General features: G+C 44.5%; 1 protein-coding gene across 8 annotated transcripts in view; it reads right to left on the bottom strand.

The window, feature by feature from the left end:
* Positions 1 to 24,018, bottom strand: part of ENTPD1 (ectonucleoside triphosphate diphosphohydrolase 1) — a 32,787-nt gene extending 8,769 nt beyond the window's left edge. Inside the window, exons 1-5 of one of the 8 annotated variants that reach the window (XM_027908793.1) lie at positions 23,473 to 23,561; positions 18,321 to 18,633; positions 2,121 to 2,254; positions 1,639 to 1,756; positions 186 to 336 (exon numbers count right to left, since the gene is read on the bottom strand). In XM_027908793.1, coding sequence (XP_027764594.1) covers positions 186 to 336; positions 1,639 to 1,756; positions 2,121 to 2,234 — 383 coding nt within the window. In that variant the 5' untranslated portion in view covers positions 2,235 to 2,254; positions 18,321 to 18,633; positions 23,473 to 23,561. Of the gene's footprint in view, positions 1 to 185; positions 337 to 1,638; positions 1,757 to 2,120; positions 2,255 to 10,015; positions 10,075 to 12,280; positions 12,645 to 14,012; positions 14,327 to 14,656; positions 14,778 to 18,320; positions 18,634 to 23,472; positions 23,562 to 23,880 lie in introns of those variants that run through there. The other 7 variants (XM_027908754.1, XM_027908769.1, XM_027908777.1 and 4 more) reach the window with 7 other exon arrangements.
* Between the last annotated feature and the right edge of the window lie 3,035 nt (positions 24,019 to 27,053).

Genomic DNA, 27,053 nt, shown 5'->3' on the forward strand with positions numbered 1-27,053 from the left:
AAGCTGGCAAGCAAGGGAAGAGCCAGGAGGACTCAGGGTTCAGAGAGGTCAGCTTCAGAAGAGGGTATCTGGACACAGTGTGAACTGTTAGTATCTCCAAGGACTTTTCCCAAGAGGTCCCCACTGAGCATCCCTGGTGATCCCAGGTGCAGTGCTGCAGGAGAAGGGGACAGGTCCTGCAGTACCTGAGAAGCCGCATGCCAGCAGTTGCTCCGAGGTAGACAGGTGTCTCTTTGTGCTGCATTGAGGGAATCACATCTTTTGCTTGTTGTAGGCACTGTGCCAGAGAGGGACCTGCATTCTCTGTGGCATGGGAGTAACCTGAGATCCCAGGGCCTGCAAGAAATAAAGACACTTCATTGTTCCAACTCCAAGCACAACCCCACAATGCTGCCATGAGCAGGTGTATTAAACCATGTCACAGGCAGCAGTATCAGATTCAACCACCCCATTCCTGAGAGGATTTAGAAGTCCTACAGCACCAACTAAACCCATTGCACAGGAGGATGGCCACAGTGCCCAGCATCTGCCACCTGTTCTCCAAGAAGCAGGCTACGAACCAGCAATGAGGACTGCAGTGAAACAAACTGTTTCCTGAGTATGCCCTGAACAGCTGCAGACTTTTTTGAGTCTGCCTGGGAGTACCCTGGATCTGTGCCTGAAAATCCCTGACCCTTCACTGTGCTGGGCCCTCAAGGGGCAGATGCTATCATTTGTTTGTATACTTTACAGTCACACTACAACACTGGGTGTTTTGCAGCTATTGCCTTTCATGCTAACACAAAGAAAAATTCCTTGTCCCTCTCTGCCACATGTCCCCTGAACTGCCCCAGGCCCAGTGCCTGCGCAGCAGCGAAGCCCAGGCTGCACTCGCTCCAGGTTCCATATGCTCAGTGTGCTGCCCATGACATGGGATGGTGCAGTGCTGAGCAGCTATTGCAGCAGCTTGGTAACAGCATGGCTCTTCCCTGCACTGCAGGCGCCTGAAAAGACCCCAGGCAGGTCTGACAACACCTTTCATCCCTTCAGAGTGCAATGATCCATGACGGTCTGTGCTGCTCCTTGCTGTGTGCACCCTTAGGCTTCATTTATGCCTTCCTGAACCATAAAATATCTACACAGCAATTAAATAGAATAAAAAATAAACCACAACATGCTTAAGTTGAGCAACCTTGGGCTTCAAGCCCACTGCCTAGCTTGCACAGAAGCCTTGAAAAAGAGCAAACTATGCCCTCCCCTCTCACTGCCTGATGTTCATCAGCACTTCAGCAAGAGTGCATGATGACATTTTATTTATTTAAATGCATTCTTTCGTGTAGATCTTTCAAAAAAGCACTTACTTCCAAGCATTCTAAAAACAAAGGAAAAAGTGGATCCATTTTTCCCCCAGGAAGGTCAAACATATACAGCTCCCCATGGGAAGAGGTGGGATATACATTAGCTCACAGATTACAGAATCAGAATACTCACAGGATATTCTGAGTTGGAAGGGATTCACAAGGATCATCAAGTCTCTTAAGTGACATAACACTGTTTCAATATTGGCCTCTTCTTCCAGGTTTCTCCTCCCCCACCCTTTGACTGCATTATCTCTTCTTCATCCCATGCCCCTTCCATAGCTCCCTTTCCTCCTCTTACCTTCAACTTTACACACCTTCACCTGCTTCACCACCCCAGTGTCGTTCTCCTTCTCTGCTGGCCACTCGTACACATAGAGGTTAGTGTGGGACGATCCCGCATCCAGCACAATCCCATACTGTGGGCAAGACAGAGCCACTATCACACCTGAGGCACCAAACCAGACACAGTGTGTGCTGACCTCCACACACGGGGGGGCCAGGAGCGAACAGCTTATCTGGCAGCTGTGGGAATGTGTGTCATTACTCTTCACGATAGTGCTTCAGTGTAAAGGTTCCATCAAAAGATACAAGAGCAGAAAAGTACAAAATTGAGACTGATTACTTAAGAGATGATCCCCTGACAAAGATGTAAACCAAGATGTTGAGGTGCATGGAGCCAGAAAAAGAGGTTAGCCAGACCCAGCAAAGGCAGCAACATGTCCTTGAGCGCTATGAACACCTAACTCCCCAGCTTGTTTTAAGAGTACCAGCTTGTAATACCTTAATATTCTTCGGAAGTGGCTTGTTTTGGGTCACTGCTACAGCAATTAAAGCAATTACAGCCAAAGTAGAGAGGAATCCCAGGATGAGTAGAATCTTTCTTGTTGAGGACATCTTTGGTTTGGTACCTGTGACTAGAGCAGAAAAAAGATATTAGTATCCCAGTAGCTCATCTTACCTCACACTCCAAAGGTCTTTAGGCACATTCCTGCAGGCTGTTTTCACTATGAAGCCTTTGTCCATCCCTGTCCCATCTCCTACTCCACATCCTTGTGAGGGATTTCTTAGAGGCAGAGCTCAGTCCCTGGTGTCCTGCAGATGTGCTTTCATGGGCAGTGCCACATCTCCATGATCTGCCCTGTGCCCAGTGTATTTCCCAGATTTATAATCTAGATGTAAATTCAACAGATGTAACAACTAAATAGCACTAGTGGACATACTTGCTCCCACTGTGACAAGAAATTAATTTCTACTCATACCGATGCTCCATACTCAAAAGCACTGGTCACTGCTCACATGGATACTAATTTCTCTTCTCCTTATACACAAATACTCTAGGAGATGTTTAGAAATACATTACAGGATGGTGACAATACTTCAGTGCAGGCAAACACATCAACTATTGTCACACTTCAATAAGGTAAGGTGACTGAACCTGCTCTGCATCTGCATGCCAGAACCGGGGCTCCAGCAGTCTCCAGACCTCAGGTGATACCAGGTCAATGCTCCAAAACCATTCTGGCACCTCATGTCATGCATGCAACTATGAAAAGCATGTAAGTTCTGATCAGGGCCATCTTCTCACTGCTCTGGTTTTATGAGAGGTGGTCCCAGGCGCCATAACTATATAGTGTTACCTGACCTTACAAATGACCCCAAATCCTAGAGTTATTTTCAGAAGTTAGCCCAAGTGAAAAGAAGCAACACACCTCTGGAAATCTCTTAACTATTGACAAATAATGTCTTCCCACCTACCTAGAGAAAATGGAACCTGGAAATGCCAAGAGAGCTTGCTTTGAAGATGCTGCAGACATGTCCATTGGAAACATAACACAGACCTGGAGGTCTGTGCTCCCTCTCATCACACTCATGTGTAAATCTGCTGAGGCTAACTGTGAAATTTGGAAGCTTGTTACACTCGCATTTTGTGAGTGCCTGTTAGGGGCACAGCATGCTTGCCAGTATCTGCAAGAATGCAGCTTGAAAAAATAGTCTAGTGCACATACCAGACAGTAGGAAGTAAGAATGTATTTTATCCAGCTTTATTCAAAAATGCCCCAGAACTCATGGCTTGAAGTGATTAGAAACAGCAGAGCGTGACAGCTGGGAGACTTTTCTTCTTATTGGAGAGAGTAGCTGGCTCAGGTTACGATAGCACTGAGCATGTCTGTTAAACAAAGATTATTTTAACCCTAGGAAAATGAACAAAACCAGATGCTATAATGTAAAATTAGCTGCACGGTATAGATAAGAAGTTAGCGTGCTTGAAAAATGAAAGTGCTGCTGACAGTTGCACAGCACATTCACACAATTATTGCCACCCGTACTCTGAGATCTTGCCTAAAGGCAGCCACTAAGGGCTTTGTTGAGTGTTTGCTGTCATAGGAACGAAGGCTGGGTGACTTTGTAGAACTTCTAAGATTTTCAAATTTCCTGTTGTGATGGGTATTGTCTGACTGCTGTATCTTTTCAGCAGCCACACTCTGAGAAGTACCAGCATTAGCAGCAAAGCAGGAACAATTTTCTCCCTATAATGGACCATTCCAATAAACACCTGTAGAAATCCCTTGTCTGTAGGCAGAGGCATAATGATAATTGTCTGCATCCCACCTGTAGCTTGAGATCAGTCATTTTTTTGCCAAGGCACATTATTTCCTTAACCCTGAATACGACTCTTGCCTGAATTTTAGTTCAGTATCGTGAGACCTTTTCAGGACTCTGTGGGTTGTAGAGATGTGTTTTCATTGCTGTATCCCATATCAGAGTATCCATCTGAACTCTTATGCTACTGAGGAGCATTTTACTGAAATGTTTCATATAAGAAAAGAATGTACAGAATTATAAGCATAATCCAGAAGGTAGCCTAGCAAAGTAATAACCTTCTAAATAGTACTCAAAGTGTACATACTGAATACTTGATTATTTAAAAAAAAAAACAAACAAAACCCAAACCAAACAACAACACTGCAAATCCAGGTAAAGAATTCAATGTCATAAAAGTTCACCTGCCATTTGTTCAGAAAAGTGAGGCATTTCAACAAGTTCCCTTTTCTGTGCACTTGGTTACCTCCATCAGCTCTAGGTTCTGCAGTGGCTAAAGAATGAACTTATTCTCACTTCCTCCAGCTCCTTTGCGTTTTAAATTCACACCACTGTCATGCAGACACTCCCTAGCGTCCACCACGTGGAGCAGTATTTGACCGTCTGGTTGCCAGACTCCAGGACTTTTCTTCCATTAGCAGTTTTTCCTCAGCTAAAGATTAAGCAGACATGATCTTCTGTCTCTGTGCCCAGCCAGACCCCAAAGAGACAGATCTCTACTCTTTCTCCCATACTGCCCTCTGTAAGCAGTGACAAAAACATAAGGCCATAAGTAGGCATGGAAATGATGATGCTTTTCTTCTCCCCAGCCTCAGAGCTGCTTGGGGCTGGAGCCATGCCCAGCTGCATGGGCATTAAGCACTCTGTAGATGTTGGAGCACAGCCCAGCTGCTCAGGCATCTCTGTCTGTTTCTAATTTTGGTCTCTTTGCTTTTTTTGTAAGGGCTACCATTGGTTCCATCCAGTGATGGTCTCAAAACACAACCAGATCTAGTATCCTTTCTGTCTCTAAGACAGAGAACTGAGAAGGATGTTGTCAGCCACTCCAGCTGATGGCAGTTTTGCTGCAGAAACCCTGCTGCTCTGTGCATAACCCAGGAAGGACCACACCAGTGTGGGAGGCAGCTCTGTGTCAAGGCAAGGAAGCAGGTTTGACTCCTTTGTCTTCCAGAGCCTTAAGACAAATATGAAACTACCCCTCGAATGACACTAAGTCACTGGCAGCTCTCTATGCCAGGAGATGTCACTCATAGCCAAGGCTGCGCACCTACCAACTCTCTTCTCACCAAGCAAGACTTAGCAACAAAAGTTAAAAGGAATCAGGCAACCAGCTGCTTTTAGAGATGAAATAAAGAGCGACTAAGGCTTGTTTGAAGACTGAAATTAGGACTATCAAGGAGAAAAGGAAAGATGCTGTCCATAGTCCAAAGCCATGCTGAGTTCAGGTAACCTCACTGTAACCCATCATCTCTAATAAATACAAATGTTTTTGTAAACTCTGGCTTAGCACAACAGCTAAAGTTGATGTGTGATCTTTCCTTTGGGTGTTCACACTCAGCCTGTTAGAGAAGAGATCACAAGAAACTGTAAAGCAAGGCCATCACTCTTCCACTGCACAAGTGCCACACTGACAGAGACAGTTCCTACCATCATCTTTATGCTCTCAGTACACCTCTGTATGGTCAGAAACATTCTCATTTTTGGTCCTTATTTATTTATTGCTAGTCTATTCCTTTTGTCTGTGTTTCACTTTGATCTCGTAACTTCTGCAACTCTCAATCCTCTTGGAATTTATTCTCTTAGTCAACTTATAAACAGTGATCCTTTCTGGATTTTTGTGTTTCCAACCTTTTCCATCTACCCGGAGGGTCCAGCAGCACTTCTCTGCATGCAGAATAATCTGCTTTTATTCTTCTTGAGCATTCTGGCCAGGGCCACAAGGCTAGCCTTGCACAGTAATAAACACAGGATACGACACAGTTCCAGCCCAAAATGAAGTGAGGTAGGGACCTGTACTACCTCAGAAACATGACCATATACCATAATGGCCAGAGCTAAGTCAACGCAGCACCTTTCCCATGGAATCCCAGGAAACCCGCCTAGTAGAGAGGGGCTTGGGCAATGCAGTCTGTGCTCATTTACTAACTGCAGAGTTTCATGTCTGTGGAGTTCTGTCAGCAGTGATGTCAGGGAAAGGGCACAGGACCAGTCAGCGCTGCAGCTCAAGGTGGAAACGGGATACACACATTATCCTCCTGGAGAGTAAAAATGAGATTTCAGTAGTCATTAAGCTTTTCAGGCTGAATCGCCTGAAAAACTCAACAATTACTCCGTGAGGTTGCTGAACTTGCATCAGGTTTTGATTCACGTTACTCAAAAGGCTCTCCTGTCTTCAGACTCACCATAACCAAACATCTGAAACCATAAACACTCAGAAGAGCCACACTCTTTCATTTATCAACCCTTTTATGAAATTTTCTCTGTCTCCAACTGATTTCTTGCCCATTCTTCATCTGCCTTTTTCATTTAAACATGCTCTTATCCAGGTTACCTAGGAAGACTTTGAAAAGTGATGTAAACCACCTGTTTCAGGCCAACATGTCTTAGTCTGTGGAGAGGCTCAGGTTTTACTTAGAATATACATATTAACACATATACAGTAAGTCAATGGCTTTGGTTTAAGAGGGTTTATTTCAAAATCTCAGGGCAAGACACTGAGCATGTTAAAATTAGAATTTAAGCTCCAGATCAGGATTTTCACAACTGTTACATGGAACAACATGGGAGACTGCTCCAAGTTTTAAGTATTCATATGGCAAAGATTGTGGCCTAAATACTGGTGTGATCTCTGACCCTCCTAGTAGTGCTATGTAGAATAATAAATACACATTTACTGGATTATGCTTTTCCAGTTTAAATACTTGTAAGTGATGAAGTATAAACACTGAAGTGTCAGCAAAACTGATAATCCAAACAACATAATGGGTTTTTTGGATACTGACTTTCAGAGACATTTGATACTGAAATCACGCAGCCCTACATGTCTCAAATCCTAGCAGACTCCTATGAATCAAGGCTACATAGCTGGGCAGAGTGCTTGAGCTAATCTGTCCCATGTACACACATACCTGTGCACTAGTGAGCTGGAAGATAAAGAGTATGCCTGTCTCTGAGATAACACCAAGCTGGGAGAAAAGCTCACTGACACATAGGACTGGAATTGAAAATAAATTTGACAAATAGGGGAGAGTCTAACTCACTTAAGGACAAGAGAAAATATGACATTTAGATAATAGCCATCACCCAAAGACAGTGTGGTAAGCAATCTGTTAAGTAGTTCTTCTAGAGAAAACATTACTGCAAATATAGCAGTTTATAGTAATCCTTCCCTCCATCTAAAGCTGGTAAAGTCTCCTGTGAGGTTCTGTGACCAATTTTGGACACTGCCTTTGAGGAAAGATGTAGACCACTTGGAGAAACTCCAGAAGAGAATAAGAAGAAAGATCAGAAGTCTAAAAGTTTGACCTATGAGGAAAGATTGAAGCAATTGGATTGTTATGTTTGGAAAAAAAAAAAGGGCAAGGGAGACTCATTAATTGTCTTCAGACAAATGACATCTCTATCTGCCAGCACTGTGATAGCTGATCCTGCTTTAGGACAGAGGTGGCTGCTGGACTTTTTCCCAGCTCTGTTTCCTTGGTTCAGGAGGCAGGGTGTCAGCAAAAAGAGGCCAACGAACTCGTAAGCTATGCTATTAGCAAAGGCCAATGCAATGCCTATGCTCTCCTTGTGGGATACAGATGCAGCTGAATAAATGTGTTCCCTCCTTTCCCCAGCAAAGGTCCAGGTTCATTCAGTCATAATTCAGTCATGGCAACCATCCTGCTAAATGCTATGCATGTGTACAACACTGCTTGGTGTGGGAACAACTCATCCTTTTGCTGCTTTTAGTGTTGTGACTGGGATACGACCCTGGGAAATTGCACAAGACACACTGGACGAGCCCTGTTTTCCTGGAAAAAAGAAAAGTACATGGAAATCCTGGAGAGCTGGCAGGTGCTAGAGGCAGCAAAAGCTGAGCAATGGCATCAAGAGACAGACACAAAGAAGCGGGCAGCACACAGACCCCTTCTCTGCCTTCCGCATCTGCCCAGAGCACAGAGGGGCTTTGTGCTCAGGGCAGTCCCACGGCCCTGCTTACACCGGCCCTGCGACACTGCTGGAGAGGCAACACCCGGGGGGATTCTGGGCACGAGCCCCAGTGACCCGGACTGCCACACCAACAAATCCCCCATTCACCCTGTGCTCAAAGCAGGTTCCCCTGTCAGAGACCTTCCCACGGTGCCCTGCAGTGCTGGGTATGGTGCTCAGCCTCCCTGGCTCTCTGAAAGGCACTCACACTGCCTCCCACCTTGGCATCACAGCCCATCTCCCTGCTACTATGCAGCGGCCCCACCAAGCTTTCCTGATGCCTGCTGATTAAATAGTGTCTCGGCAGGAAGATATTCTTCTGGCTTACGTCGCAGCAGTCAGATCCAGACACTTAATATACAACCAGCAAGCAGCAGGATACTGCTGACACAGTGACCTTTAGACAGTTATTTTTCATATTTATATGGTGTTTACTGGACTTCTGTGCCTGTACCCTACTTCTGCTTTGTACTAATTTCTTTAGGATTCTCAATTCAAAGTGGTTTTTCAAATCAGAAAAGAAAACTGTTATCAGTTACATCAGTCTCCTGTCAGGAAACTTCTGGTATTAATTTGCTACTAGCCCATCAAAGCTGTATTTTAACTGGAGATTTATTGCCACTATGCACAAAGCTTGAAGTTTCATCAGAAAATATCCAGGGAGCTCCAGATGGCTTCCTCTCCTCCCTGGCTTATCAGCTAAGTTATTCCTTGAATATACCTATCACATGATGTGAAGGTGTTTATTTGTCTTTCGAGAGGAGGGGGAAGAAATGTCAAGCTCTGACATCTTTTCAGCTTTGTCATTGATAGTTCTAATACACTGACTTGCAATGGGTGCACGGTGCTGCCAAGCTTCCTTTTGTGCTCAAGATCCTTACATTCTTCTTTGCTGTTCTTAAATCTCTGGACATGATTTTTACCTTATGCTTCTTTTGACCATCTTTTATGCTTTCCAACTTTAAATTTGCACTAATTTTATCTTCCCTTTTTTTTCCTCTAAATATGCATCTTTAAGAGATTTTATTATTTTTCAAATTAACATAACTTTCAACAGTTGGATTATGGCTTCTGTGGAAGAGCATAAGAAATTAATAGTCTCCTTCTGATTAGCATTCCTATTTGCTCACTTAAAATACTCTGCTGATTCAGGTAAAGTATTTTTTATTTTGTGAAGTCACCTCTTTTAACAACTAGACGTTGACACAGAGTAACTGTGAATTGCTTTTGTAATAATTCAAAATTCCCATTTCAATGTCTCTTTTTTGTGTCAAGACTGGGGCCAACATACATTTCTCTTGAGCTGGAAGTAATACATTGCAAATTATGAAATGACCACACCCAGTTTTGAGGAATTACCCCGTCTTCCACTAAAATCCACCACTGCATCAGCTTTCCTCATCCCAATACAGACTGTCACTCCCTTCTCTGTATCCAGGTGGTAACAGGCACTAAACCTCACCTGCTTTGGTCACGTAGTCCCGGCTCAGCACCAGGCAGCTACTGTGTGCAACTATTGAATTACTGTTGCTGGTAAAGACAGCAGGGCCACTGCTTATATTGGAAGATGGGTGATGAGTGAGTCGCGTTACCATTCCAGTGCAGCCCACCATTCCCCATGTCCCACCAACCACCCACACCAGCAGGGTGTACAATTTGTCATGGAAAGAAAAAAGAGAGGAAACAGCTTCCAGAACAACCGTTCCCCCCCCTTTAATATCTACACTGGGCCGGCAAGTTCAGAAACTTCCTGGAGAACACAAAGTCCTGAGCACTGTAAATACTGCTATGCCCCACAGGAAGTTCTGACAGGGAGAAGGACTGCAGAGAAAACAGATCCAAACCCCTCATCACCCACAGCACACTCTGCACTCAGAGCTTACAGCAGTGTCGAAATACAACCCCCAGAAGCCACCAGTTTCCCTGTACGCCTTTCCACTGAGGGTCTGAGGCCACCAAGCCTCTTGCAATATGTCAAAGATGTTTTTCTCTGAATTTCAGATTCCTGGGATCACCTTGTGTGTTGAACAACACTTCTGCTTGCAGGGGCTCATTTCCCTGGTTTCCAAACAAAAAACACAGCTGTCTGAAGTGCCACATGTGAGCAAGCAGAGCCAGTGCCTGTGCAGCCAGTAGGAACCCGAGCTTCTCGAGTATTTCTGCACAGCAAAGCAATCAGCTTTTCTCCTGAAGTTTCACTTCCCATCCAGAAGCAAAAACAATTGGAGACGGACCACAGAAGCACAAACACTGTTACAAGCTGGTGCAGCATCAACAGAACCACTGACAAAGCCCCTGGATGATGATGCCCATTCCACAGCAGCCCCTCATGCAAGTGCATAAGCTGCAGTGCTTATCTGTGCCTGGGATTTTGCCTACATTCTTTGAGGAGCATATCTTAATCCTGCAAGATACCCAGGGAGCTTTTCCTCCCTTAACATGCACAGCACCCATTTGGAGCAGAGAAAACTGTAGGCACCTTCCATTTGCAACTATCCTAGTAGATGAAGCAAAGGCCCCTGGCTATCTAGGCAGGGCAGCAGCCCTGCTGCCTCCTTTCAGTAAGCCAGGGTTAGGGTTGCATGAATAAAAAAGACAGCACTCCGCTTGAACGCTTCCCAGCTTGCCCCCATACCTCCAGCTGTCAGCACTGCTATCTCCAGTCCTCTTTTCACAGCACAGGACAGGGAACAGCTGGAATAGTTTCTGTCTCCTGATGAGGAGCACATCCACTGCCCAAGCCTTGTGGAAAAATATACTGATTTCTCAGAGGTCAACTTTAATAACCGGGATTCCCACAAACCACGAGGAGAATTCAGCTTATGATATTTGGCATGAATATCATGCTCTGTTCCTCATCCTGCTACAATTTCCATTTCAAATAGCAGGAAACAAATTATCCTGTGGCATTTCTAGTGACAACCAATGGGAAGGAACATGGGATCAAAGCCTGTTGCGAGGCACAGGCCTTGACAAAGTTCCTGAGCGTAAGAGAAGAAATACTTCTTGATGTTACAAAGGTAATAAGGTAAATATGAATCTAAATTTTCACAGTCAGAAGAGCACTTTGAAAAGGCTGGAGCCTCATGCTGACATGTAACAAAAGAGTTAAGGAGTTTTGCTGGATGAATGGGCTGGCACAGGATGTTATTAATCTCTAAAGTTCAGATTACTTATTACTGGGACGTGCAGTGAATCCCAAGGGAAGAATTAGGCTCAGGAAAAGAAACCCATTTAATCAAACCATAGTTTGGCTTTCAGTCCGTATGTCTTCATTAATCTTCCCTGCCCCTCCGCCCACTGTCCTTGTCTCAAATATTTCAAAATACAAACACAAAATATTTTGGATAAGGCAGCATGGACACAGAGGGACAGTCAGAGCAGCCCATCCTTCTGACAAGTGCACGAGCTTAATCACAGAATATTCTGAGTTGGAAGGGATCATCAAAGTCCAACTCTTAAGTGAATGGCTCACAGAGGGATTGAGCTCACAACCTGGGTGTTATTAGCATCAGGCTCTAACCAACTGAGCTAATCTCAAGGTCAGCTGTCCCATCTGCACATATGACGTGCAAGGGGCTGCAGCAGAAGCACCAAAGCATCATCACCTCTGGGTGACTGAACAGTCCCCAGGCATCTGCAGACACTGCACTCAGGACTGGACCTGGCAAATGGAGATCACAGCTCTGACTTCTCACTGCATCTCCCCCAGAGAAGTAAGATGGGGAGCTCCCACCAGCTGCTCTCCATTCCAAGCAAGGTGATGCAAGCTGAGAAGTTCCACACTCCCTCCAGGTTTCCATGCTCTAGCCTGGGAGTCCAAAGATGCTTACTGGGACACAGAAATCAACACTCCCCACTGTCAAAGCCAACAAAACAGAGGTTACTTCAGCTGATGAAGCAACAAGCTTGTGACACAGCTGCTACAGGAAAGAGGACAGATCTATAGCACAGAAAAGAGACATCAGCTGGCTCTGTGAAGATGAGCACAGCTCCCCAGCAGCAGGACTGGCCAGCAAACCTGAGCCCATTCAAAAAGTAGCTACAGGTCTGCTGCTTCCCTCCTGCCACTGTGTTTCCCAGCCTCTTTCAGCCCCATTCTCCCTCTGATGTGGGATGGGGAGTCCCATGTTCAAGCTGGAACCTACCTTCCAGCCACAGGACCTCCAGCCCAGCTGCAGAGCTTGCAACAAATTCACATGAGCACATAGTTTCCTCACATCTCCTGCAGGAGCAGGGACATTGAAATAGTTATTTATTAACAGCTCTGGGACAAACGAGCAAGAAAGGAAACAAATCCATTTATAAATCAGCAAAAGAGAAAACTTGTGACTCTAATGGTCTCCTTTGTAATTCCTTAAATGTGGCCTGGAGCTGGCCTGGCATCACTTCTTGTGATGCTGAGTCAGCAGAATGGCCCCATTTGTGCAGTAAATACCTGATAAGAGCAGAATAGACCCAAAGAAGAAAGAGCTAACTTATGCCACATCCAGATTTTTCTTGGCTTCTGCTAGGATCTGGGGAGACTGATAGTGTTCTCACCACTAAATGCCAAGCAGTGACTCACATTAGCATCTATCTCTGCAATCCAGGATATATGCTTTCCTCTGGGACAAGGTGGAGACAGGATAAAGACAGAAAACTCATGCAAGAGCTGTCTGAAAGAACAGCAGTTGGTGCTAGCTGAGCACTCATATAGGAGCATACCAGTCCTGAATACTTTGCCAGACTTTGTCCTTTGATAACATTTCTCAAGGGGGAGAAGGAGAACAAGAAAAACAAAACACTGTTTTGTTTAACAGTTACCCATGGCAGAGAAAAGCTGAGCTAAAGTTTCCAATAGTTATCAGGACAAAATTCTAAATTAGGCATGCAATGTACCATTTTTGAATTTAAAACTGATTGGACAAGAGTTCTGTCATGGATTGAAAGCTGTGTAATGAGCACAAGGCAATGGATCAAGATGATGTTACAACAAGAGTGTTTTAAAATGCTCAGTATAGCAGTGATATGGATGAAGGAGCCAAGGCCTCAAGCACAAGGGGCAAATTGCTCTGTAATTCATTGGGAGGAACTGTATGTCCACTGAGGACAGATAAATAATGTTCAAAGTATCTATGGAAACCACCATCTTACACAGAACAATAAAACTCATAAAAAGACAAATGAGAAAAGTAACTCCACCTTCAGATACTCATAAGGACACCACCACTAACTGAGAGCAGGATTTGATTCCAAAGAGATGGGGGCTCACTTAAAGAGATATGAAGTATGGAAATGAAGGCTAGAGGCTGAAGGAGAAATAGGAGCTCTACAGTAACCCTATGGGGCAGACGTGGGAGCCCTAGCTTTAAAATCCATTTATAAATTGGGCTCCCACAGCACTCTTATTCAGATGACTCTCAGCAGTGAGTCTCTTCCTGGGTCACAACTTGCTCATTCTTTATGCAGACACAAGGGAAGTCACCTTACTTTGGGTGGGAACAGTGAAGGCAAAAGGCTTTTGAGTAGTTTCAGCTTTGCACTTCCCATCACTGAAAACATCTGACAACTTTTCTTGCCCTCCTGTTTTGTCTCATATTTTCATCCAGTATTTTTCAGCCCTCAGAACCTCTTACAGCTCGGCTTGGAACTCATTATAGTTTTGCACCATTGATCACATCAAAACAAAAGCTTCTTAAGCTCTGATTACCAGCTGTAAAGGAGAAAAAGATGTGAAAGCTTTGTTTAAGAATGGAGCAGTTTTTAATGTAGCTATGATACAGCAAATTAATACAGCAACAGTGCAAGACCTTATGAAACAGGAAGATAATATTTGCTTTGAAAAATCTTTTCAGTCACACTTATTTTCTCACCCACACTCACTCCCCTTGTACTCACAGACCAAGCTCGCCCAGGCACTCTGGCAAGATCCCACGTGAGATGAGACCAAGCGTGCCAGATGCCAAGTCCTCACTGCATCTCTTGGGTTCCTCTTCATAGGCAAGCTAAAAATTCTTGAGCAGGTCTTTTGCTGTCTTCAGGAGCTAACGGTTACTACAGTGTGATCCGCTTGCCTTGAAATCTCATTTACCTGGGACAGGTGGCTGCTCAGTGCCTTTTTTCCCCTCTCATTTTGGGTGCTTTAGCTCCCATGATCTGTCTTCCTGCTGGGAGAGGAGGAGGACAACTTGCACACAGGATGTGCTGTGAGCTTACTGTGATCCTTCTGTTACTAGAGCACAGTTTTCTTCCCCAAAGAGTCATCCGCAGAGGAGCTTTATCAGCACCCATGCCCTTTGCTGACCATGTGAGCCTTATCAGGGTGCAGGCTGCCAGACTTGTCACAAACACATTTTTTCAGCATTTATCCACTTCTAGTGCAGTCGGTTGTGTCCTTTGGTTATCAATATAGACCATTCTTTTAACCTTTGATCTACTGCTGCTTCTACTCCTCACACACACACACACACACACACACACTCTTCATTCACATTTCCTTCAGGCCCGTTGTAGTATTTCTGCTTCTCCAGCTGCATGCCTACCTTATGCAGAGTGTACCAGGAGCTTCACTGCACAGGCCATCATCACACATGGGAAAAGGTCTCCTTGGTTCGGTTAGGTTATAGCAACAGCAAAGGGAGTAGGTTTTAGGGCTGCTGTGGTAACCATGCTGCTCAGATGTAGCCAGGTCTCCTGCTCGGAGCTTGTGGCACAGCACGCATGAGCGCAGCAGCAGAGGCAGTCTTCTGGAAGTTAGAGGATGTTGAAATTCTGGAGGGGAACCATACAGTCTGTTCCTGGGTGCCACTACCAGACTCACCACAAAGGATTTAAAATAGTTTACACCCAAGATCTACTGACAGTTTTAAAGCTGGAGCTGTTTACGGTCTGTCATGTGCCAAGCAGCTTCCTGTGACAGCACAGGGTGAGACCATTGTCACCAGTGTAGCGCAGACTTGGTAGCATTCTTATACCCAGGCTTGCAGGGTAAGGCTGGCATTAACCTCAGCTTCTCCCGCAAAGCTCTGGTGAGACAGGATAGCTGCAGTTATCCCATAGCAGAACCACAATGCTCACAAGGAGGCTTTTGTGCACACAGTCATATGAGTCCAGCCTTCTCCCAGCACATAGACATCAAGAAAGGCTGGGACTCTTTCAGTACTTTCCCGCTATTCCCAGGCTCCCCTCAACTCTGTGGCTTACATAGCTGACTCCAGTTCTCAGCAGTGCTGTCTGCCCACAACATATGGGAAACTAATACAAAACCGGTAATACTGGAGCCCACCATCATACTTCTGTCTGTCGAAGTTCAGCCTTTCCCTAGTAACAAACTGAAACATTTAAATTTGTCACAGTGCTTTTGACCCATATACTGCCAAGGAGTTTACAGAGCTTAGCACCATTAGCCCCGTTTCCCCAGATGATAAAAAAGCCTAAGGGAGCAGCACATGCCTGGTTCTCTGTCCTCTGGACCACCTCATCCACTTGTCTGGGTAGCTCTCATGTGCTAGGGCTCACAGCACACTCCCTTCCTGCAGAGAGGCAGAATTCCCAGGGTCCAGGGAAACAGCAGCACACTTTGACTACAACTACTCTTAAATTCATCTTCCATCATTTTGATATATTCTCTGATGTTCTGCCAGACTAACAACAATTTGGAGATTGATGGTCTAGTAAAGTACACACATGACTCATGCTACAATATCTATGCAGTTCTGCTACAACTTTAAAAACAGGCGATAAAAATTGAAAATGTCATTTACGTTAGGAGAAACATGCTGAAAAAGAGAAACACAGCCAGCAGAGTCCCATGGAGGAAAAAAGGCATTCCCTGTGTCTCCTTCCTGCCGTCTGACTTCGGAGACGGAGGAAGGAGAAACCATCAGAGTTAAAAGAGTTCATTACTACATTAGAAAGATGCTGGTAAACCTAAAGACTAACCATTACACCACACCAAAGGTTCCCAGGATGTGTAAATTTACAGTTATAGTCTTCTGAGAAATAAAGGGGCAGAAGAGGTTCTCCAAATCCCTATTTACAGAAGGACATCTATTCCCAGCAAGGCCTATGGGATCCCGTTAGCATTCTAAGACACCAAGTGGCCAGAACACTGGAAGGTCCTTAAATTGGCAGAGAAATTACTAGTCTCTGTAGCTGAGACATGCTTTGTAACCTAAAAAGCAACTGTAAAATTACTGTCTTTAACACGGAATTCATAGCATGGGGCCAGGTTCTATCGTAAACCACTATTTTTAAGTTGAAGTGCAAAGGTTTAACTTCACAGTTTGCTGAACTGCTGTTTGCTCCGCCACAGAAGGGGACCACAGTACCTCTGTCTTATGCCATAGTTCCACCTTTCAAATAAAGTCCCAATTCCCTTTGGTTAATGAAAGAATAAATCCTAAACAACATTGCTGGAACATTCTTTTCTTCTTTTCTGTATGACTTTCATGCTGTTGGTCACAACAGTATTTCTAATTTTTGTAAACAAGAGCCTGGCCATTAGATTTAGCAGAATGAAGTTCTTTTCAGCTTCCGCTGTTTTCATGTTTACTGCAGTCTCAAACAAAGATGACAAACAGTAAGCTTCCTACATTATTTTAGGCAAATGAGACTAAATATATAGAAGCTTTAGATCAGCTTACTGAGCACATTCAATTCAAGACAAAATTGCAGATTTCCAGTGTCTTTCCCACAAAGCAGTTGGAGCCAACAGCCAAAGGCTGATTGTGGCCAAGAGCAGATGTTCTCCTTGGCAAGAGCTGCCCCATTCTGCCAAAGGGCAGGTGGCAGGGAGGGACAGTTTTCAGCAGAGGAACAAATGCCACTCCATTACCTGTCCTCACCAGCAACCCACACCCCACACAGGAGCTTCATCTTCCCTCCTGCTGCATGCCTGCTCCCTGGGCTCTGCCATGCACTCTGGATGTTTCCATCCCATTGGCTGTACTGAAGGGTCTCCAAATTCCCTCCATCCCTCACTTTCGGAGGAGTCTACCTCTCTTTGCTACAGCCCTGGGAGAAAGGTGCAGAGGCTGCTGCCTGCCCTGCCCCCATCTGCAGTGTCACTTCTGGTGAACGTTAGAAACCACAGCAGCTGAAGAGGCCGTTCCTGTCACTCCACCGTCTCGGGTGCCCTTCGAGCAGAATGTGACAGTGCTGTGAACCATCTGAGGGGCTGAAGTGGTTTCTGCATCCTGTGCTGCTGAGTCACCTTTTCCAGTCAGCACAGAGCTCAAAGGCCAGTGATGGTCTGAGCTTTGGCTGAAAGATTGCAGATAGTTAATGAAGACAAGCTAATTCTCATTCCTTTCTAAAAAGGGTCCATTTTCTTCTCATCCTCTCCCTCAAGAACAATCTGGCATTCACCATTCTATGTGATCAGGGCCAAGACTCTCAGGAAGATCAGAAACAAAGGAGAGAATACAAATCAACTTAAAGCTTTTAACTTCTACTTAAGCAAAATAAAAGTGTTTGGTCAAAGGTGCAAGTTCCAGCCTGTAAACTATTCAACCACCACATAAGGGTTACTTTTTGGTCAGAAGAGATGTAGCATAGAGCTGGATGAAGGTCACAAGGGAGCACAGGACAGCATGGGTCAGACTGATGGATGTATGTCTCCTCATTTCAGAAACTTAATCCCTGTGTTGACATCACAAGGGGAATGTGAAAGGCAGTGTGAAGACAAACAGTGAAGCGGCTCTGCACGTCCTCATGGAAAGCTCTTCCCAAGCTGGAAGGGACAAATATGGGCTTCAAAGGGTTTAGACAAGAACTTTAAGAGGCATAGCTGTAGTATTGCTGGTGGTGGCTAAACACCAACAGAGTAGTGACAGCAGTGACCACTACACTGCCTGCATCACCCTTGAGTATGAACAGCCAGTGCAGGACTAGGGACAGAGGGACAAGGAGCCCAGAGAGCAGGCTGGGAAACAGATCTTTCCAGCATTTTCCACATTTGGGGGCAGCGAATGCATGAGAGGATGTGAGCAGATGAATTTGTTCAGTGTGCACTTAGCCGACTCTGTTCCCTTCCATCTGGTCTCTCACACTTTTTCCCTTAACTCATTTCTTTATTTGTACTGCTAATGCAGCACTGTTTCAGAGCACAGGGCTGTTTTTGTGAATCTCCTTGTGTTGCAGTGAAGACTTCCACCCCCCACCCTCCCCCCCAATAACTTTAATCTAAGTGACTTTTACACTTACCCTCCTTCTGTTCTCTCACTTGGGCTGGTGGTGGCTTTCAAGTTAGACAAGCTGAAAGTTATTGCAGATTAAAAAGAACAAGGCTAGGGGACAAGGACAGGCGCCTTTTCTCTTCTCTTTCAGCAGCACAGATTTATGTCAGATTACGCCAGCTGTAGAAGTGCACCCTTAGACTCTGCTGCTCTCCATGAAAGCGTACTGGCAACAGCTCTGTGACTAGGAGACAGTGATGGAAGTGCCTGCCATAAACCTTCAGCTCTGCTCAGGGAAGGGAAGTTTCCACTGAGTTGAAAGATAAAGCCAGTTCTCACATCTAGATAACAAAACAATAAGAAAATAGAATTTTAGAAGTGGTCCCCATCTACCCCAGCTTTCAGAAAACCAACAGTGGTGCTTCTCTTTTGAATATGATCTCAAATTTTACAATTTAAGGTTGATCAGTCTCAAGCAATACTAATCCCTTATGGGGATTAGTCATCTCAGCATATCTACTTCATCCCAACATTCAGCTCAAACCCTTCTGTCTTTAAAAACATCCTAACCACCTTGAACAAATAATTTCCAAGCTGAGAACTCATCTCCTGTATCAACACACTTCCAACCAGATCCAGCTCTGTGGAACACTGTTAGTGAGCACTGAGCTAGTAAGAAGGTACAAAATACTGACCCAGAGGGTATTAACCCAAAAGTTTCATTTCCTAGTTGCTCCCAAACCAACAGGTGCTAAAGGTGTAAAGATGTCTTAGGAAAAGAAGGAGTGTGACCAAGAGTGATACATTTCCACCACTAAGCTAGTTATGCAACATAGGAAAAGCCAAAAAGATTATAAATTATTATAGCTTTTATAACCCTTCCCTTTTCAGGTGTCTAGCCTTTTAAATTTATTTTTTCTCCTCTAGAAATTCCTTGAGGGTTTTCTATATGCTTGGTAATTAGAAGTCAAGAGGCAAACAAAAAGCTTATTGCAGTGGTCACAGGAAAAGCTTACTAGAGGACAACCTTCTCTCTCCACGGTAAGGCAGCTGAGTATATACATAAAAAAATTAAAACTGTGAGTTGTGGCTGTCCCAGACACACACACACACACACACACACACACACCCCATGCATATTTTTTTCCGGACAACATTATCTTTCTAATATATTCAGAGTTTGAATGTCCAATTTTCCTCCCAAAGTCACATTAGCTGTACTTTTACAAGCTTGGCTTGAAGCCTTTTATTTGCTCTTTATGTTTCCAACCACTCTTGGCTTCTTTGGACTTTTTCCTCTGACTTAATTGGTATTGGTACTGGTCCTCCTAGCACTGACAAGCTCCATCTGTAAATCAGCAACGATTTTATACTTTTTAGATCATTATTGAAAATGTCTAATGCCATTTGGCCTCTTGCACAATACCTCTGGAAATACAGCTGTTTAGTAATTATTTCCTTTGATGAATATTTTTGAGGTTTATTGCTATCCAGGTCTTAATTATTAATAATCCATTAGCTCATTCTCTGCTAGAGAGTCAAAGGGAGACTTCTATAATCACAACAACATCGGAAATTCATCTGTTGTGAAGAATTTTAAACATGGAAGATATTAATATTTGCTGTTTTCAACCACGTTTGTTATCTCTGAAAAATAAAACAAGTACAAATAATTATTTGGAAAATAAAGGACCAGTGCCTTCCCAGTCCTACACTCACAATCAACTCATGGCTATAAAATAGCAACCAGGGAAGTTAGTTCTTCTAGTTCCCCTTTTGTACACTAGTTCCTAACTATCAAGGAAGTCAGGCTTTACAGTCCCTTAACTTAGAGTCAAGATTTATTCAACAGTCACTAAGCTTTTAAGAATACGTAATTTTCCCTAGAACTTCGATGAGTGATAACATGAATTAGACAAAATGCAGCCTGTTTTCCCAAATGAGAATCACACCAGGCTTGTGTGACATCTATTTTGTTCGATCAGCTGATTTACTGTGTAAGCAAAAGAGCCTTTAAGAAAGCAAAGAGAAATTAAAAGATCTGCTAGTACTTGAAATACTTCCCACCACCCCTTCTTATAAATGGATTCTCTAACCAAGTCCCAAACCCAAAAGAAACATAATCCTTGAAGTTCTTGCTGCCAGTTCTTGAAGGTGGGACTATCTCTTTTTCAGGATGCAGATTAATATGCTCACATGAGGGAACTACATGAACACATATGTTTGCTTCCATCTGGGATGAGTAATTTCCTTTTCAATGCATTAATTCTGTTATCCATTTTGACAGAGTTACCAATTTCTACAAAATTATTCTGAAAGCTACTTTGACAAGTTTTGTGCTCTACAAAACCAAAAGAACAGTAGCTATTAAAACCTGATTATTGAGATGATCTATCCAGTAATTTAGATAAAACTGATGTCAAGCTAAACTGGAAATAGTTCTCCAGGTTACCCACCATCATACTGCTGGGATATTGAATCAACAATACTATTCTTCCCATTGCCTGAGATATCCCTAGTGTTCCAGTTTGCTAAAATGAAAATCATTGAGTATAGATCTTCTCACTAAGTATTTGGCATATTTAATTTCAAATTGTTTTAAAACTTTATTGCCCCCCAAAATGCTAATCTACAAAACAAGCTAGTTAGTTATCATATGTCCATGAAATATTCCTTCATATCAGAATTCATTTCTCTCCCCTCAAATTTGAAAAAGTATTTAACCAACACTTTTCCAGGATTTTTCCTGCATCACCATTAAAATCTTACCCTGTCCACCTCCATAATAACTACACAATTGCTATATATATATTATTTTGTTCCTAAGACACACAAAATACTTCCTTTGAATTGTGCTTGGTCCTGCTAAATTTAGATTTCCCCTGACATCTTTACTTTCTCTAAATAATCTTCCCCAATTTACAGTCTGTATTTTTCATCAGATGTTCTCCAGTTCCTCCTTCTCCACTTCCTTGCCATTTACTTGTGTTAACTTCTACTTGCTGCCTTCGCTGCATGAATGAACAAGTCAAAGTTATCCTCATTCTTGATTCTGAAGTGCTTTTCAGTATGTCTTCTTTAAATTTGTGATTTTCCGTTCACATTCTTTTCCTCTCTTTTTTCCCATCAGATTTGGCTTGATTACTGTTGTATGCTGGAAGAATCCATAAAGAACGGTCATCTGACAGTGATTAATTCATCATGTATATAGAGAGCTAGAAATCACAGTTATTACCTTAGTACCTTCTAGGTTAAAACAGATATATTTTAGAAGGTCTACTGATTTTCACTGCTGTCTACATGAGATCACCATCATGCCCTCCCTGGACTGAAGCACAGCTAAGTATTTTTCAGTAACATGTATTTCTCAGGCAGTCATGCTTTCTGTCCAAGAAGGTATTCAACACTAGTCTCAATATAATTGTAGCATCCCAATTAGAATTTCTTCCTTGGCCATGTTAATATGTTAATCCTAATATCAAAGAAGAGATGACAGCATCAATATTTAAAATCAGGCTTCCTAAAACTAAATAGTAGTGTTTCAAACCTGGTTTTTACAGTCCTCATGGGCAAGGCTCACAGGAAACAGGCCTCTTACTGAAACACTCCCTAATAATTCCTTTTTGATTAAAGGACATGGCCTTGGTGTGCATTTGTGCCTCATTTCAAGGTGAAAACTCTCCTGATACCTGATAGATACGGCCTATCCTGGACTCCCCCATGTCGAACCCATTGACTGCTGCCTCTGTGAAAGATACTGCAAGAGGAGTTCTCAAAAACAGTGTCGTGTTTTCTTTCCCCACACACAAAACACAGTTTCTTGCTATTTATTGCACTAACTTTCTTTAGGCTCTTGCAAGAGCTGCATGCTCTTCAGGTCAGTCCATTCTGACACCACTCTTCTGCAACTATCCTGAGCACTGTCAGTTTTCTTCAGTTTCCTTCTGTTTCTTTAAAATTCCACTTTCTAAAAGAAGGCTTATTTGGTCCTCTTTGCTAAATCAGTTCTCATTATCTAAGTTTCTTCCCTGTGATTCCTCACTCACTAGAAATCTCCATTCACGCATTGTATTTTATTTTTGGAATGAAACTTTTAAAAGACTGGTTTCAAAGCTATTCTTATCTCCCTCCTCAGCAGAGGCAAATTATCTCTAAATATTTCCAGCTTCACTCATGACTGCATAAACTAATGAGCTAACCTTCTCCTTCTGCCATTCTTTGCTTTAAATTTTGATGTACGTCAGACTGAGAAAATGCTTCTTTCTCTCAAATGCTATTCATTACATTCTATGAAGCTAAAACCTTGGGGAGGTCCAGTTTACCATTTTGTTTATTCTAGTGGAAAAAAAGCAATCACATTTTGTTTCTCTGTTGTCATAACAATGATAAATTAGAGACTTCCACCTGGTACTGAACAAGAAACTATCAAAATAGTGGAAACTATTATCCCTAAGCTTCTCGCTCATTTTAAAGGCTAAGTTTCTGCCCAGATATTTTTTCAGTGTACTGCTTCTTGCTTATTTGTCCGAGTTCCTGCTTTGTGTTCGAAAGCCCCGCAGAGCACAGTGCTGTCAGCAGTACAGAAAGACGGACCATATTGCAGAAGGCGCTATAAACGCAGGGTAAGGCACCCAGATAGACAAAAGCTGATACTAAACTAGGAAATGTTTCTGCCAAACGTTGTGTGACTAGTGCTGCTACGTGCACCGTGTCAGCTGATTATAAAAGGCAAAGCCTAGTACAAGACATGCATCTTGTAGAAAAATCACGGTGCAACAGAGCTATTGCCGGGTCTCTCCACCGATCCCCAGGACAGCAGTTAAGGCCAGAGGGCTGCCCGGCTGCCGAATCGCGAATCCTCTTTTTCCGAGACCACGTACCGAGAGCCCCTCGTACCTAGCACAGCACTGCTTCCAGCCTCAGAGCCATTGCCTCCCACCGCGGTTTTCCAACAGCTTACACTTCCACTGAGTTTTTGCTCTTCCCTCCCCGCCCCCTTCGCCCTTGGAGAGCGGCCCCGGCCCCGCGGGCAGCAGCCGGGACTCGCAGCCGGCACTTCCCTGCCGCGGGAAGGGAATCCCTCGCACTGACGCGTCCAAACTTCTGGCAGACGGCGCCGCGGAGCCCCCGCTCCCACCCGCCCCGCTGCATCGCCCGGGGACCCCCCAGCCCGCGGGCACCTCCGGCTCCCCCCGGCCCCCCACCCGGCCACCCCAGTCACAACTCGGCATTGTCCCTTCAGGAGCGACCAGGAGTCCAAGGGCTGGAGGATGATGTCAGCCGGGGGCGGACTGCGGCAAAGGCTGCGCCCACCCCGGCAAGCCCCCGCCACGGAGCCTTCGCCCACCGCCCGCAGCGCTCCGCGGGCGCGGAGGGAGGGACGCGCCACCCGGGGATGCCGCAGCCACAGCTTTCGCCTGACTGGCACATCCGAAGGAGCTCCTCATGAATATGCACAGCCTCCCCCGAGTGCTGGCCGCGGGATGCCGCCACCCCGGGGGCTCCCCGAGGAGCCCCACCGCCCCCCCGCGCCCCTCGCCGGGGGTGAGGGCTGCCTTTGGAGATCAGCGGTTCGCTTCTGTCCTTACCCTTTGGCTCGTCCATCAGTGCTGGTGCTCGCTCCCTCCTTCCTCGCTCCCCCACTCTTCCTCTCTCAGCCTCCGCCGGCTCCGAGCTGCCTTAGTGAGAGGTGCTCATGAAAATGGGCGCTTTAGTGGTCCATGGCTGTGGGAGGGGTTAGTTTAACTCTACATGACTCAAATCCATTTAACTTGCAGGCTTGACCTCCTGGTCTCCTCAAAGCAGATTACCTCAGAGCTTCGGCGTTACCAGCACCCCGGGTTTATCCGCCGTCTCGGAGGGTCCCGCACGGCCGGGGGCAGCGGAGCGTGCCCGGAGCTACCCGAGGGGACGGCCGCCGGCTCTGCCGGGCCATGCTCTGGAGCAGGACTGCATCCCTGGCTCGGGGCAGGGGGTAGACGGCATTGCGGCTGCAGAGAGAAAGCCTTTTGTTAGGGATTTTTTTTTTTTTTTGGGGGGGGAGGGGTGTTTGTTTGATTTTGTTTTTCTTAATTCGCAGAAGACCAAGCAGGTACACTCCATCGACACAGGAACTGCCCTGAGAGGAGAGGACTTTCCTTATTTCCAAATATAAGGTCCAGACCACAGGAAAAAAGCCCCACCAAATCATGAAAGGAGACAAAGTTGCAATAGCTGCTCAAAAATCATCTCCTGTACCGACCTGACTTGTAAAATGAGCCCTCACCTCCAGCTGCATCTCCAGGGGAACTTCAGGAAGGAGCTGATTTTAGTCTACTTGCCTGGAAGGCTGAAGGGAACCCACCCTACACCACTTTTTATCCCTGGCTGACTTCACACAAATAAGAAATACAGGACAGTGGAAGAGTCTCAGCAACTTTTCTCCATATCTTCTGACATTCAAGTCCCATTCCAGGCACTAGTGGCCCCACACTCCCAACCTACAGATCTGTCAGCCTCCCACTCCAAAGGAAGTTGCCAGCCACCCTGGCTCTTTTGCTTCCTTCTCAGACTGGTGAAGACCAGCTTCCCAGCATCTTCCCTGCGAGTTACTCAGGAGGTGAAGCCACTGGGGCACAGGCCCCGAGCAACCAGCTGCTATGCCCTGCCTGTGCCAGAATCTGCTCCCCTCTCAGAGGTGTCACTTTATCTTTGCAGCTGGACAAGTGAGTGCACAGCCCTACAGCTGGACCCCATCCAGCTCTGTGCCTACCACCAACTTCCAGAGGTCTTGCCCCAAAGAGAGGCAGGAAGAGGAGGATTCTGATGCTAGGACCTGGCGAACTGCATCTGGGCATGGGCTTTCAAATCCCTTCCATTACTGCAGCCCTGTCACAAACAATGACCAGTACTTTCTCCTTCACAAATAAACGTTCACTTGGCTTGCATCACTCCAACTGAATATACAACTCTCCTGTTTATAATCTTTCTTGGAATAGGAAAATAGGGATCAACAACATAAAACAATATACATAATTAAGGCTTTAGTGAGTAGATTCTTTCTGAATTACTGTTAGCTTTGGTTTAAAAGCTCAAGGAGAAGTGTTTTAGCAGATGAAGCTGAAGGTAAACTTTATTTATCATCTTATTGAGAAAAATTGGCCTGGGAAGTACAAGGGACAACTGACCTTACCTGCAGTGATAATGCAGCAACATTTTTAGAGGGCTTAGCATGGCAGAAGTAATTTTGTTGGTCACCTTGAAACATCATTATTAAAAAAATAAGAGTCCAGTTGACATAATGTTTAGTTAATAAATGCAACTTTAAATGTCTTCACTATTGTAAATAATTGCACAGATGTATCAGTAAGAAATACTTTTTTTTTGGAACAAGACTGATAGAAGTATGAATGCTTATGAACCAGTCACACACTGATTTCTGTAAAGAATGCTTGCCAGTAGAGTATCATCATAGGAAATAAATCACATATATATATATATATATATATATACCACACATTAAAGAAATTAAACCCAACTGAACAGTAGTTTTAAAAAATAGTTGGAATTTAGGACTGACTTTCAGATGCTGTGCTTAGACCCACTACTGGTAGAAACTCAAGAATCTGAGTCAGCTGGGCTTACCAAAGAGCTCTCCTAAGGGCTGAGGAGTCCAAATTTAACAAGCAGAAGGTATATACAGGCCCCCCTCAGAGAAAGATAGACATGACTTCATGCCATGTGGAACACCTCTTAGGATGTCCAGACTGGTGTATTTCAAGTCCCTTCATAATGTATATATACCTGACAAACCACAATAAGCTCTTTTTTACCCATCTGCCAATGACAGGGTTTGTGTTTGGGGTTTTTTTCCTGAGGAACTTCAGTTTCAAACTGAGACAGATGAAACTTTTATGGGGAAGGATGATACACTAAGAGTCACTGATCACGAAACAAATAGACAGCAGTGTTTTCACACAAGAGGAAGTTGTTACCTGGAGCATAAGGGCTCCATGGGGAAGGGTTGCCATGAACGATAGTTATGGTCTACTACACCTAAAAACATCCAGGTCATTCATATAGTTACAGGGAACAGATTTCTGTGTTGAAAATGATCTACTTTAAGTGATGGACTGATAAACGTGTGAATAGTATTCCCACAGCTACAAGAGCAGGGAATGGTATTCTATTCTGCAGCCATTAAGTTTAGGTGTAAGGGACAGCAACGAAACTAGGACAACTTTTCCTCTGTCACAGCCTAAAGGGAAGGGTGGACTTCATAACCTCATGTGACATGAGATGCAGAGTTCCCCTTCCGCAGAGGGTCAGATCCACATTTGCCAGAGCAGTTTTGTTGGGTTTGACACTCCTCCTGCCTTTGGGCAAACCCCTGCCTGCAATCCACAAACTAGCAAAAGGCTTCAACAGATTCTGTGTCACAGTCATTTCCATAAGAAAACAAAATAAGGAAAAAAAGTGGCCCCAGAGGCAGGCATTTGTACTCAGATAAGGCTCCAGACATTGTGAGGAGGAAGCTTGAAAACACAAATAAAAAGAGGAAACCAGAGAGCTCAGGATGTAGTTTCCACACATCTTGAGCAGGGGGTAAGAATAGCCTTAAAAAACCCAGAGTGCCACTCTTCTACTCCCAGGACAAAACAGCATCCTGAGCAAATTTGGAGGAACAAAATATGTCTTGGATATCCATTTTCCTAGCCACAGTAAGAACTTAGTTGCAGTCATCTTGCTCTAAGTTTACACAAGTTGTGATAGGTGAAGACAC

The sequence above is a fragment of the Empidonax traillii genome, unplaced genomic scaffold (genome assembly GCF_003031625.1).
Source record: "Empidonax traillii isolate 1590-97213 ecotype Southwest subspecies unplaced genomic scaffold, ASM303162v1 scaffold27:size3997909, whole genome shotgun sequence".
NCBI lineage: Eukaryota > Metazoa > Chordata > Aves > Passeriformes > Tyrannidae > Empidonax > Empidonax traillii.